This window comes from Lepidothrix coronata, unplaced genomic scaffold (genome assembly GCF_001604755.1).
Source record: "Lepidothrix coronata isolate B3197 unplaced genomic scaffold, Lepidothrix_coronata-1.0 Scaffold66, whole genome shotgun sequence".
Lineage (NCBI taxonomy): Eukaryota > Metazoa > Chordata > Aves > Passeriformes > Pipridae > Lepidothrix > Lepidothrix coronata.
Window position 1 is genome coordinate 1709443 of NW_016690246.1, and position 15312 is coordinate 1724754.

General features: G+C 38.2%; 1 protein-coding gene across 1 annotated transcript in view; it reads left to right on the plus strand.

The window, feature by feature from the left end:
• LOC108498891 (ADP-ribosylation factor-like protein 8B) overlaps nt 1-14823 on the plus strand; it is a 26525-nt gene extending 11702 nt beyond the window's left edge. Inside the window, exons 3-7 of the mRNA XM_017818149.1 lie at nt 5784-5857; nt 6242-6335; nt 8211-8278; nt 11616-11686; nt 14425-14823. Coding sequence (XP_017673638.1) covers nt 5784-5857; nt 6242-6335; nt 8211-8278; nt 11616-11686; nt 14425-14474 — 357 coding nt within the window. The 3' untranslated portion in view covers nt 14475-14823. The remainder of the gene's footprint in view (nt 1-5783; nt 5858-6241; nt 6336-8210; nt 8279-11615; nt 11687-14424) is intronic.
• Nucleotides 14824-15312: the final 489 nt, after the last annotated feature.

A 15312-nucleotide genomic window follows, 5' to 3' on the forward strand; every position in this document is an offset into this window, starting at 1 on the left:
CCCCAAGGTGAGTTTGTTTTTTTTTTTCTTTTAAACCCAGCCCCCTTTCCCGGGGAAAATTTTTGGTTTGCCCCCCCCCCCCCCCCCCGTATATGTCATATTGTCAAAATCTCACCCTCTCTTATCTCATCAGGAGAATCTGAAATTTGTCTGTGTTTGTTCTATAGACTGATTCTCAAAACCAGCATAGAAGCCTCCCTGACACTGAGGATGGGGCAGTACATACTTCCAAAATTGTACATATGATGCTTCTGATAGTCCATGCTGATTTAACATCTGCACCACTGTTGCAATCTATATTTAGTTTGTGAACTACTTAAGCTTTTTGTCCTGCACCTCTACCTGGTAATTATCCATGTTGTGTGGGTGCATTTGGTTCCATTGGTGCTTTGTGTGAAATTTCAGCTGCCTGATTTCAGACCATCCCTCTGTCTGGTCCAGATACTTTAGGATTCTGATCTCTTCTGTTTATCCACTCTCAGATTGCAGTTATCTGCAGCTTATATAAACACATGGTGTGTTCCAACATCCTGTTGGGACACCTGGGAACCATAAATGCTGTCCCTGCTTAGCTCTGTCTTCAGCATCTTTGCCTCATTGCTAAATACTGTGAATCTGTCAGGATTGCTCAGACTTGAGAGGTGAAGGATAAGGAGAATACACGAGGAGAGTGCCAGAGAGCCGTGGGGTTAAATCTGTCATGGGAGAATGTCCTTTTCTTGTACTATCTACCAATATTAGATTACCTTTTCCCAGCACATCTCTTGGATTTTTTCTGATGCTGAGCAAATACTAATTTTTGCTTTCATGATTATATATGCTCTTCAAAGACAAGCAAAAATAATAATCACTGCAGGAGTTATTAATTAGCTGTTTTGAGCTAACTATGTCCTTGCCTCTGGTCTCCTTCCTCTCAGTCTTCAAAGTGCAAGTTCTACCTACAACTTAGAACTTCTATATGCCTGCTTTCATCAGAACCTTTTGGACTATGATGTCTAGAGACTGATTCAAGCTCATGTGAAAAGAGGGTACAGAGGGTAGCACGTGGTCATGCAGAATCAAGGCTTTCTGCTATGTGGAGGACACAATATTGAGGGTGGGATGGTTTGGCTCCGTGTGTGTGTTATGTCTTGATCAAGAGGTTTGCAGTCTTATCTTTAAAGCTGAGTTCCCCGGTACTCTCCTGCCTGAGAACCCAGAGTGGAGGTAAGCACCACGAGGTTCAGAAAACAGTTTATAAGAACAGACTTTGCTTTTGTGTCCTGTTTAAAATCCGCCTGTTGATCCTTCCAACGTTTTACCTTGTGTCTGTGATAAAATGGCAGATCATTGAGAAATACTGTCTCCTGTTAAAATGCCTCTGTGCTTGTTGTCAGGAGTTGAAGATACTCAGCCATTTTGTGTTGCAAGTCTATTTCCAGTTCTTCAGTGAAAGTATGATGATTAAATTAAATAATGATAAACATTGAAGTGTGCATATAGATCTATTTTTTTGTCTGATGTGACTAAAATAAAATACCCATTGGTATGTTTAAAAGTTGGACTTTATTGCCACTGAGGAGTGACAATAGGGTTCTTTAAAGGGCCATGACTGATTTCAAAGACCATAGTGTTCCGGAAGGCATTTCCTGCAGAAAATGTAGCCATGTAGCATACTTTTGTCAGCTTTAAGAGCTGTAAATGTAAAGGCATTTCGAAAATATAGGATAATAGGTAGTAAGTATTCTAAAGTAGTAAGGTATTCTAACTTCCCTAATAAATTACGTGGCTGGTACTACAAGTAAGGTTCTGTAGTTTTGTATACACTGGGCAATTTATTAAAAATTTTTTAGGTTTTTTATTTTTCTGTTTATTAGACGAAGAAGATGATCACTGTTAGTTGAAGATTCCATCTAGAATAGGTGACAATTTAGGATTTGTCTCCACTGAGCTTAGCCAGGTGATAAGTAAGCCAGCCTGAGCCAGTTGTCTGAACTCAGTGGAGAGCAGCCTGTGCTTTGCAGGAATGGTTCACCTGGTAGGCAGGGTGGGTGAGACAGATAATTTCCTGCTCTTGGTGCCCTCTGAGCTCTTCAGTAGACACAGAGGAATTTTGGTCACTTGGATTAGATGCCTACATTTTAGGTGTTTTAATTCCCTGTTATTACACACTGAGTTGGCTATCAATGCAATGACTGCTGTGTGTGCTTGAGCTCATTGGTCACATCTTAGCACCTGGAGCCTTGTGTGTGTACAACATGGTGGTGTTGGATGTTACTGGTGCCACCTTATTCTACCTAAATACTCTTCTGTGTTTACGATTTCCTTACTTGTTTGTTCAAGTTTGTTTTTGTGGCTGATACTTTCTGAATACTTCCAAGAAGAAAGATACATTTATGAGTTCAAGTATTTGTAGTGTTGGATTCATCTTGCAAGTTAAGATGTCTGAATGTAAACAGTTCTATATCTGCAATGAGGTTTAAGCTCCTTTAATGATAGTCAGAGGAGCTGTAGTGAGTACTGTCAAGCCTAGAGCATAATTCTGTCATCCTGAAGATGTTACATCTGATCAGCTGAATGGCTGTCTAGACTTTGCTGACTACTGTGAGATTGTAGGTACTGAACCCACGCATTGACATCAAAATACAAATGTGTCATTGTACACCTCCCTGTCCACAAGAAATATGCTACCCAGCATGTCTGAAAAAAGCCATGTAAACTGACATCTAGAAAATACTTTTCCTGCAACTTTCTCATGAACCATCAAGCCTTCCCACAATATAAGCTAATTAAAAGAAACACAGCTAGAGTGTTAATGAGCCTTCCTGTAACTGAAAACTTTCAAAAATATTCAAACCTGTTCCTCAGCTGCATTTTTGCTCAACTGTCATGATAAAACTCTGTGCAAAAGAAACGGATTTGCTCCTTAAACATAGCTAGTTAATAAATACTATGGTCAACAATGATTCCGTGGTGGTCATCTAGTTTACAGATTAAAACATTGCACTTTTTAATGAGAGTGTAGACCTGCAAGCACAATAAGAATTACTATGCTATAGGAGTAGACAGGAACAAATAAAATAGTGATTTATAAAATGCAGTACCAACAAGATATGTATCTTTGAGATTGAACCTGAACAACTCCTTGAGATTTTGATCCTGTGAGGAAACGGTACCGGCTATCAAAGACACGTTTTCCTGATTTGGTCATTCTGTAGGCCTTTTATGATTCTTAAAATCAGCTGGTCTTCTAAGGATAAAATTACCTCTTAAATATTATGAAACTTTTATTTCTGAGAGACCAGTGAAAACCATGGGAGAAATTTGGAGTCCAGTCTCTTTTTAAAAACACCCAGACAAAACAAATTTCTTTTTAAAACTAGCTGTATGTTCAGCTGTTAAAGTGTAGTCTCCTGCCTCTCCCTGTTCACACCCGGAATATACTTTTTACCTGTGTATTAAATATTGGGATACAAAAATAGTTTATATGGAAAACACACAAGGCTCATGCAAGAAAACCTGTTGTGACCTCTCCTCTTTCTTTTCTGGGTGCCTCTTGTATTCTCACAGTGCTGTCTGTTCAGTCATGTACTGTGAAAATGCTTTGGGGCAGCAATTTGTGTTTCTAATAAAATAGTTAACTCTCTCATTGGCTATTCAGTATAATAAAGAGTATTAGAAAGTTACTACTAGAACCGTTTTGGTTTTGTAGGCAGAAAGGTGAAGATTTTTTTTTCATTTTATGCATTTATTTTCTTACCCTATTTCAGATAATTATAGATTAATATATTGACATAAACTGAGTTCCCAAGCACTATGTAAAACACCTAGTCTATCTTGTGTCCTTCATGTTATAGTTTAATGAATAGCTGTAAGCCTGATTAGAGAAACTGACTGGAAATTACTTATCTTTCCATTGTTTCAAGGTGACTTTTTCTCCTAATGAGAGTAATCTTGTTCTGCAATGCAGTTTAATACAGTAAGATACAGTATATTATCAAACAAGGACAAAACTAATATTTTTTTATCTTGTATTATTTATTTTCTGAATAGTCCAGGCTACATAATCTTGTAGATTTTCATGGCTAACAGTGTTGCAAAAATCTTATCTGACTACTGGCCTGCCCTGTCCTCTTTCCCTTTCTTTTTTCTCTGATCTACCAAGAAAATAATTTAGTTTCTTTTTCCAGACACACAGATGTGCACCAGATGGCTACAGATAGTTTCAAGGTCCTGATGAGTTATTGGAATAATTAGTGTTGGTATAAGGTTTGTCATCTAACCATAATGCTGAACTGTGTACTCATCACGTTCAAGCTTTTATAATATAAGGGTTAATTTTATTAATACTTTTGAAACTATGCGTCAAATGTCAGTGCAGATAATAAATGATACCCACTTCATGGTCAGAAGTTCCCTCAACTCTCTCATATGTAAAATTCTTGATCTTACACAGGGGATTAAAGGCAATCTACGTTTAGGTGAAATACTAATTTTATGTCAGAAGGAACAGTAAGATATCAATCGGGGATTGATTTTAATGGTGAATTGGGAAATAATTTCTTTCTAAAGTATGAACATAAGATATTGAAAATTATACAGAAATTGATACATAAATACCATTTATGAGCCATGAAATTAAAAAAATAGTGGACATTAATTGCAAAAGGCCTTATCCCAAGGGTCTGTTAAGTCTAACTCTTTTGTGCAAGTCTTTGTTGCCACAGCAGGTTTATTACATTTGAATTTATAGTGTAAATGTGAAGACAAGTCCTAAAATTTTGCTTCTCTGTATATTATTTCCAAATTCAGTTTCTTCTGTAATGTGTATGCCTCCTAGATCTGGTATATGGTACCTATTGTTTTGATAGCTAAATCTGATTGAAATAAGAAATAATTACTTCTGATTGTCCTTGACAGAGGAACAAATCCATGACTTATTTTTCAGTGTTCATCACTATTTTAATAGGTGTGTCATTTGTAACACAACTGTCTTTGGATGTAGCAGCAATAGCTACATTGTCACGCAGCCCTTGCCTGCATGATTTAGATATATTCCCTGGTATTTTGATCTGGAAAACAGTTTTGAAACAAGATTATTGTCATCCACCAAAAATACTGAATTTTTTGCAAGCGAGACAGAATAAGTAACTTCTGTACAGAAAAATAATGTGTTAGCCTTTTAACAATAAGGAATTTTGTGGGATTGCTGGACACTAATAGCATGAATAAGTATTTGCAGGATTGGAGCTTTATAAAATCCCAAGCAGAATTTGAGCTTTTTTTCCTTAAGGGTCACACTGCTTAATAACTTGAGGCCTATCCTATACTACTGTTTCCTTTCTGATTCTGATCAGTTAATCCATTTGTCTTTTAAACCATATTTGATGAACAAATGGGGGAGCTGTGAAGGTATTGGTGCTCCTTAGAGTATATCATCCCTTATGTGGACTCAATCTGCTCTCCAACCAACTCTTTATTTAATATCTGTTTTTAGCCTGCTGAAGGTCTGATATATTCTTAACTCAGGTCTCCGTAGCTGCATTAAAAAGTGAGTGGGAAAGGATAAGATTCTTCAAATGGATATTTGGAGCTTTTGATGTCACAGGACTGACTTGCTCTGTGAATGTGCCTGTCCCTTTCCATTAACTGGAAGGAGATGAGAAGACCAGTTTCTTGAGGAAAGTCGCTTAAAAAATTGGCAATACAACCTGCATGCTGCATGTAAGAGTTCATGTAATCTGTTGTGTAACTATTTTGTAGTTGAAAATGTTTTGGGGCTGTGGTGTTCTTACCTTTTCCAGGTATGGGACATTGGAGGACAGCCAAGGTTTCGAAGCATGTGGGAGCGTTATTGCAGAGGAGTCAATGCAGTTGTGTAAGTTTTCTTTTGTATGCCTACAGAAAATGTACTCTGCAATATATATTATTATAGTATTATATATTATATATGAAAATAATATAGATAAGGTTTTCTTTCTGTCCATCTCCATTACATAAGAAGACCCAATACAATGAAAGGAGTGTGTTTTACACATCCAGCAACCCAGACATATGAGTAATTGCATATTCCAGGCCATTTTTTCCCCACAGGCTGTGTTTAATTCTGTTTTTTCCTATATCAATAAATGCAGGGTTTATACAACTCAGGACTTTTCTAATGCTGTTGTCAATATGAACACATTTGTCACATTTCAGATGTTTTAATGCAACTTTCTGCAAGTAGTGGGCAATGCTACGAATAACTACATTCTCGTTGCAGTTACATGGTGGATGCAGCAGACTTAGAAAAAGTAGAAGCTTCAAAGAATGAGCTACACAGTTTGATAGATAAGCCACAATTGCATGGAATTCCAGTAAGTATTTTGATTATTATTCTTACTGGAATGTAGACAGTAAATTCTCATGAATTAATTCCTCTGGACTCTTGAAAATATTAAGTTAAATATGATGCAGCCTTGATACATTGAGCACTATTAGAAAAATTATTGTGTGTTTGTATGTTTTCTTGTCTAAAGGTTAGAATAAATTTGGAAAAAATCTGGTTTTGTGTGTAGTATTATCAGACAGTAATTACTTTGAGTCAGTCCCCTTGTTGACTGGGTTTGAACCAGTGACCCAGATATGTTCCTGAGGCATGTTTCTTAAGGCATGTGAGATTTGTCTTTCTGCAGGTTGGCAGACACTAACATCAGGTAGTGGCCTCTGTTTCCAGAGACTGTGTAGGAGCTTGGCTTTTTGTGTGTCCTGACTTTTTCTTGACTAAGTTTTTCAAACTAAATTATGTGGAAAAAAAATGCAAATACGCATCTTTTCTTCAGTAGGAAGCATCAAAGAATAGTGTATTCAGCTGAAATTCTAATGAGGAATTATGGAGGTGGAGACTAATGTTTAATTAAATGTAATCTGCCAGTTTAGAAATCCATCCAATTAATATTGGTCTTTATGTTGACATCACCAAGCAAGAGCTCATACCTGTGATTGTAAAAAAGAAAACAGTAGTACATACAAATGAGGAAGAAGTTGCTCACAACTTGGTGGCTCTTTCTTGGCCTCTGTTTTGTAAGCAATTATTTGGATGCTTGGCCACTGGAAGTAATTGAAGTCATCTGAGGATGAGTAGGCAGCCTGCCAACATAAAAACATTCTGAGGATCAAGATCTCACACATCCATTCTCAAAGGAGAATTTTTCAAGTGACTATCTTTTTTTATAAGGTTTGCTATTATTGTTGTGATTTTATATAGTAATTACCTATTGAACAAATCCTACAGAAATCTATAGTCATGCTGTTCATAGTGAGTGACATTGCCTGTCCTTTGTGCTCTCTTCACATGCTGTTTTACTTCTCACTTTTCCTTCCAGAAATGATAGGTCTCTTGTATCTTCTGAAGTATTTAATTAATTTCCTTGCCTTTTATATGTTATAATACCACATTCCACATGCCCAGCCTGACCAGCATGGTAATTTCCAAGGTGCAGTGATGTATTTTTTACTTACTTTTATTTCATAGGTAGTAACTAGTATTGAACTTCCTTCAATTTGTTGTGCTCAGGCTTTGGCATTATAGATTTTGAAGTCACTTTATTAATTTGAGACTGCAGGTAATGAGTTTAATATATTCTAGGTTCATGGGAAATAACGGGACAATCTTGACCTAGAAAATTGTAGCACATCTGGAAAACATTAATGCAATCATAATTAGAAAAACCTTCAATTGCTTACTTTATCATAGAATGTGCTGAACCCATTTATCCAATCTTCATTTATACTTGAAGCCTTAAGTATTACATAGGAACTCTGAAGGTAAAGCATCTATTCAGTAAATTATCTGCGTTTCTCCGACTTCTTTCCTAATGGCTTCCTTTCAGATTTCTACCATGGATGCTCAAAGTGGAGGGAGAAGGATTGGTCATTTGGCTGGTGCTTGCAATCCAGAATGGAGGGATTCACTTCCAAAGGAGACTTCTGACAGTAGTACACCCAGAAATAATTGGATCCAGTTTTCAGAGGTTGTGCATTTAGCATCTGGCCCTGACTAAGAGTGGGATTTCCATGATGCTGCCATAGTCATTGGTCATTTTGAATATGTCCTCTATTGCATTCTAAATACTTAGCTGCAAGAACCAGAATAGTTCTTCATATTGGTAGAATAACCAACAAATGGTTAAAAACAAAAATAAACTTTTATCGCTTGTGGATTTAATATGCATATGAATTATTTCTTTCAGGTGTTAGTTCTTGGAAATAAAAGAGACCTCCCAGGTGCACTGGATGAGAAGCAGCTAATTGAGAAATTGTAAGTAAGTGACTTGTGTAAAAAGCTGAGGCACTGTGAAATTTGATATGTAAGAGAAGATCATTGGAAGTCTGTGGCAATAACCGGCTATAAAAGATTCCATTTTACATTCTCACTTGAAGCTCTGGTGGCACTTGACATAGTGATCTACACTGATAACTGACTGCAGTAGATTTGAACCTTTCCTGATTGTTGTTTCAGTTGTGTAAAGTTGTTTCAGACAATTCTGTTTTTCCATCACTGTAGCTACAACTGCTATGGATGGTAATAGGGTCACTTAGACTTTTCAGAGTACATTGTAGTGGCAGTTTAATGCTCAAATGGCATTAGAACAGAACTATTTCAAACTACTGTCCTTAAATTTGAGCAATTCAGATATTTTTGGCGTATATCCAAAACATACACTTATTCACTTATTATTAGTTTCAGGATTACTGAAACTAATAAACTGATGGATTTTAAGGGTAAATGTAAAGGAAATACACAATTTTGTAAAAATGTCCAGTATAGCACTAATTTTGTAGAATAAGATTCTGTGTCACAAGTCACATAATTTTAATTAGTAGGAGTGAAGTTTTGGTATAGTAAGGATGGTCTGAAGTGTAGACAGCTAAACTGGGACTCACAGAATAGCTGAGGTTGGAAGGAATCTTGAGATCATCTTGTCTACCCACCTGCTCAAGCAGAGCCGTTTGCGTCTTAGAGCTGATTGCCCTGGACCATGTCCAGGCATTTTTGAATATCTCCAAGGATGGAGACTGCAGCCTCTCTGGGCAACTTTTGCCAGTGCTTGGTCACCCTCAAAGGTAAAAAGTGTTTCTGTGCATTCAGAGGGAGCCTCCTGTGTTTCAGTTTGTGGCCATTGCCTCTTGTCCCATCACTGGGCTCCATCTTGTTTACAACCTCCCTTCGGATTTTTGTACACATTGATAAGATGTGGCTCTCTGAGCTTTTCTTCTCTAGGCTAAACAGTCCCAGCTCTCTCAGCCTTTCCTAATATGTGAGTTGCTCCAGTTCCTTAATGATTTTAGTGGTCCTTTATTGAACTCCCTCCAGTAGCTTCACATCCCTCTTGTACTGAGGTGCCCACAAGTGGACATGGATATAGCCTTATCAGTGCTGAGTAAGAGGGAAAGGATCATCTCCTTCAGCCTGCTGGCAGCACTCTTAATGCACCCCAGAATACCATTAACCTTTTTTGCCACACTGCTAGATCATTTTTGACTTGGTGTCCTTTTCTGCAAAACTGCTTTCCCAGACAGTCAGCCTCTGACATGTCCTGGTACCTGGGGTTGTTCTTCCCCGAGGGCAGAACTTTACACTTCCCCTTGTTGAGCTGCATGAGGTCCCTGTCAGCCCATTTCTCCAGCCTGTAGAGATCTCTCTGAGTGGCAGCGTGACCCTCTAGTGTATCAGCCACTTCTCCAGTTTTGTGTCATCAGCAAGCTTTTCTGCCCCATCATTCGTGACAAGTGAAGATGTAGAACAGGATTGGACACAGTATTGATTCCTAGTGTACACTGCTAATCACTGGACTCCAGCTGACCTTCGTGCCACTGATCACCTGACTGTTCAGCCAGTCTTCAGTGCACCATCTGCTCATCCAGCCCGTACTTCCTCAGCTTGTCTATGAAGATACTATGGAAGACATTGTCAAAAGATGTACTGAAGTCAAGGTGCACGGTATCCATTGCTCCCCTATCACCTACCAGGCTGTAGATTTCATTGTAGAAGGTTATTGTGTTGTTCAAGCATACTTTCCCTTTTGTGAATCCATGCTGACTACTCCTAATGACCTTCTGGTCTGTCACATGCCTGGGAATAGTTCCAGAATTATTTGCATCATCACCTTCCCAGGAATCAAGGTGAGGCTGACTGTCATGTACTTCCCTGGGTCCTGATTCCTGCATTTTCTGAAGAGTGACATTTGCTTTCCTCCACTCTTGGGCACCTCTCCCAGTTGACGTGATTTTTCAGAGGTTATCAAGAGTGGCCCACAATTACATTAGCCACTCCTTTATCACTTGTAGGTGCATCCCACTAGGGCTGACAGACTTCTCTATATCCAGTTTGCTTATTTATTCCTGGACCTGAGCCTCTTCCATCAAGGGTACAACTTCCTTGCTCCTGATTTACCTTGGTCTCTGCGGCTTGGGATCTGAAGGCTAATCTTGCTAGCAAGGGCAGCATTTTAATGTCCTGTGTAAACAGGTACTTGTCTTATTGAGCAGTGGACCCACATTTTCTTCTGTCTTCCATTTGTCACTTATATACTTAGAGAAGCCCTTCTAGTTTCCTTTGGCATCCCTCATGAGGTCCAACTTCAGTTAGGCTTTGGCTGTCCTAACTGTGTCTCTGCATGCTTGGACAATGTTTCTGTATTCCTCCCAGGTTACCTGTCTCTGGTTCCACCTTCTGTATACTTCCTTTTTATTACTGGGTCTTGCCATGAGCTTAATTCATTCACTTAGTGCTTTCTGACTTTTTTTTTGGACTTGTAAGGATGGATTACTCTTAAGCTTGGGGATGATCTTTGAATATTAATCAGCTTTCTCAAACACTTCTTTGCTATAGGGCCTTACTCCATGGGACTTTTCCAGGCAGATCCCTGAAGAGGCCAAGTCTACTTTACTGAAGTTCAGGGAAGTCACTATTTAGTTGTCTTCTTGATTAGAGTCTCTTGTGATCTCAAGACTCTTTCCTTCTCAGTGCCTCCACTCCCTATCTGCTTCAGGGGCATAGTCTTTTTTGTGCATATGTGTCACTTGTGTGAGGATAAATAAATGAAAAAATAACAAAGTGCTCAGAAACTCTGAGAGGGGAAATTCCCAGAAAGAAGTTAATTCAGAAATCAGTTTCTTCCTGAATGTAGAGGCATCTTTTCAATAGGAATCAGATCTGATATATTAAGTATGATATAGTAAACATCCTGAAGATAAATGGTGTAATCAGTTGAGTACTGTTACTTGATTATGAGTTACTGGAGATAAGAACTCTGAATTCTAAGTGAAAAGAGTAAAAGGTGAATGATAAGACATGGATAATACTTGGTTGCCACTACAAAATGTTATTTTTAGCTCATGGATTTCTGTGTTTTTATTACGCACTATTACAGTGACTTAATGAGAGATTTGAATTTTTGTGAAATGACTTTATAACCTTTTAGTCTTTATAGTTTTAAGAAATGTGTGGTTTTCTGTGTGGCATATTTTTAGTGTTTAACATCTGAGAACAAAACTGAACCCACTGAGTAAAATGCAGAAAACTTACATTTAATGGAAATTTGTTGTCAGTTTTTGTGGCATTATAACAGTACTTATTATTTTTGTTTCTGTAGAAACCTTTCAGCTATTCAAGACAGAGAAATCTGTTGCTATTCTATTTCCTGTAAAGAGAAGGATAACATCGGTAAGGTTTTTCCAGCATCATCAATATATGCTTTGTACTTTGGATCAAATCTTAAAAATGTTGATGAGATCTAAGCATCTACCTTTAATATCATTTTACATTGAAAGATATTCTGCAAATACTGTATGCAACTGTATTTGTTTCAACCTAGAATTATGTGTAATTTAAAAGTAATTTGTAGAATTATCTAGTTCCACGAGAAGTTAATTTGACAGGGACCTTGGAAAAGCGTATTTAAAGCCATAGTAATTGAATCCTTTACAAGAAATCTGTGTTACTTTTGAAAAAACAGTGGCTGTGTATGAAGACCTTGCAATTATTAGGTGATCCTAAAAAAAATTACATATTTTACTCCATACAAGATTTTACTTGGTAAGCAGGTTTTACATGCATGTGGCTCTATGGTGGTGTTTGTTGAACTGAGGGCATAGTGCTTTTGTCCCATTGGAGATGAAAAGGATGTATCCTGTAGTGAGGACCTATAAAAGCCCCATGAATTTGTCCTCCATTTGCCTTTGGTTTTTGCATTTTCCTGTCTCTCCTATCTTCCACTTTCCTGTTCCCTTCCCTCCACAGGGCAGGAGAAGGGAACGAAGCACAGGCTGAGCCAGCAGCAGCAGTTGCCTGGGAGCAGCGCTGCCTCTGTACCACCCTCCTTCTCTGCACGCTGCTAAAACAAGTGGTGCTGAATGGGAGGGATGCAGCCTGGGTTCATATTTATAGCTGCTACTTGGGGAAGCCAGACTTGCTAGAAGAGCTGGGCAGCTCTGTAGGGCTCAGCTGAATGAGAGATTGTGAGAGTAGGAGTGGGAGGGAGGAAAGCCAGTTTCTCTCAGCAGCAGGGGAAATTTCCATCCTACACAGAGAGAACCAGGTAGTGGAGATGGTGAGAAGACTATGCCATTATACCTTGGTTCAGTGAGCTGTGGAAGATTTCAGCTCTGTGCAGAGACGTGTTAGGGAGTGAGGGCTTCTCCTGGAAGGGGTGTATGTGATTGGGATGTGTTAGTTTGAAGGAGACCAGCCCCAGGTCTGCTGCAGCTTGGGATGCAACTGTTATCTCAGAGCAAGGGGAAATACGTACTTTTACACTGGGGAAGATTAGGCTTCAGGATATAAGGACTGCGGAAGACAACGTAGGATAATCTCAATAGGTGAAAGGCAGTGAAGAAGGTTGAGGTTTTTGAAATGCTGTGCTTGATCCTCATCAAATTGGCAAGACTGCAGAGAAGGTTCTGAGAAGTGGTACTGTGACTGGAAACTGGCAAAACCAGCTTAAATTCTGAATGAGTCCTGGAGAAAATAGGTTTTGATCCTGGTTCATTTATATGGATGTCCTGGAGGAGAAAAGCATGCAAAAAAAAGGATGCTAAAATTTGCAAACAAGGAAATAATGAAAAGAACGATCACAAATGCAGAACTGTGTAGATCACTTACTTGTGGAAGTTCTGGGAGTAGTGATGAAAAAGACTCAAATCCTAACAGAGAATCGGTCAAGCACCTTCCAGTGTAACATTATGCCTAGAAACACTAGCCTGGTTCCTGAATATTTGCCCAAAGAAGTAATAAATGGGAGCAGACTGTGTGTATCATTTGTGTTTGGAACTGTGTGGGCACTGCTGGAGCAGTCTGTGACGTATTTTGAGGAAGCCCTTGAGAAACTGAAAGGAGATTGAACAAGAACCTAGGGAGATCAAAGGGCTGGAAAGTATCATTTATAATGAAAGACTATAATGAAAATATATTTAGCTTATTAAAGTGATGAAACTACTAGTCTGTTAAGGAGAAGACTGGGAACTGTCTTCTTCCTATGCATTTTTGATTAATGTCAGTGCAGTTGAATAGGATGATACTTGTTTTTCAGTGCACACTGCAGCCTAGCTAACTGGTCTCATCAGGAGGTGTGGGTGTAAGGCTGCCAGTTGCTGTGTCCTGAGAGACTGTGGAGGATTATTATATAGTTATTAGCTTTGGTTTAGATGCTGTGGGATGTTTTTGTTTGCAGTCACGGTGTCTAAGCTGTTCTGCAAGGATATTCATGGAGTGCTGTCTTCAACTAAGTACATATATGGCAACAAATTTCAATTTGAGGGCTAGAGCTGTTGCTGCCCCCTGACATCCTTCCTGACAGATGTTACTGCCTTGAGGCAAAAACATCTAATCTACTCATGAATCAGTTTGTGAACTGCTGCAGATTTCAGCCCAATGCATTAGATTGCATCAGGAGGAGTGCCAATTTCAGCTGTCAAATTTTAGTCCAGTGTTGCACGTCTTTCAGAGACCTTGGAGTCCAACAACCTACCTAAATAGCTTTCTAATATATTGTGTTTAATATATTGTCACGTTTGCCCTTCTCATTCCTTCTGTTTGTGTATTTCTGCCTTTGTTCTCACATTGCATTTCATTCTAGTCGTGATTTTACAGTTCATTTTATGGTCATCTTAAATCTTTGCTTTTTCAACAGTCCCTCATCTGTGGCTTAGAGAACTGGATGTCAGTCATCATATTTCAAGAATACAAAATGCACATAATTTAAAAACATTTAGAAAACTAAGAAAAAAACCCATCTAGAGGTTTAAGTGCTGAGCTTTAATTATGTATAAATGAGAGCCTGTGGTTTCTAGGTTTTGTTTGGTTGGGGTTTTTGTATTCGTATTAACCTGCTGATGTTCTGTAGTGCTTCTACACTCTGCAAACAGGCTGTTGAGTTTTTCATTTTGTTTCATCTGTCCTGGCAGACATAACATTACAATGGCTTATTCAGCATTCTAAATCAAGACACTGTTGAAGAAAACTTTGGCTGAAGATAACTCTTCCTCAGTCACTTTGACTCCTCTCAGCTGTACACAACTGAAAAGAGAAAGAATGCAACTGTGTACTACCAGGACTCACTGTGGTCGTATTTGTTAACAGAAGTAAATCTGAATTGTAGCTTGTCTCTCTATTTTGATTGTTTTTTGGTTTTAAATCAAGATATTTGTCTGCCTTGGTGAAATTCCTGAACGCCTTAATACAAGCCTGGAAGAAATCAGTACTTTTTTGGGCTGAAATGTTTGAGTTTATGCATGCAAATTGTCAAAAACATAGTAATTTTTTTCTAATCTGAAACTGAATAAACTGCACAATGGAAACAGAAATTACTGAAGTTTTTTTAATGTAGCGTATAATTATTCATACAGAATGTTTTCCCTGAAAACACATGTAGGTAAGTATCAATAGCCAATTAAAACTATAATTAAGAGCTTCTTATTTGAACAAAATGCTGATACTCAGAACACTTTCAAATACTCTGGAGAGAAGTTATTTCCAAAGTCATGTATCTCTGTAGTTATTTAGTTTTTCCAGTCACTAATGTTAATTATTTATTGTTTTGAATTGAAAAATAAATGAAATTCTAGACAATGCTGTCCTTCTTTATTGAGAGAGGAAAGAGTCTAGAATTGCAGTGGATATTTTTCTTTCTTAAACAGAGAATGAAATAGAGATGGCAGGTGAGATCATGTGCATGCTCTCTGACATTATTAACCCCAAATTAATAGATTTCTTAAGCACTTTTACTGTAAATGAAATAGTTTTCATGGTGTTTCTAGAGTACTCTTTCCATTCCTGAGCCTGTAGAATTTTCA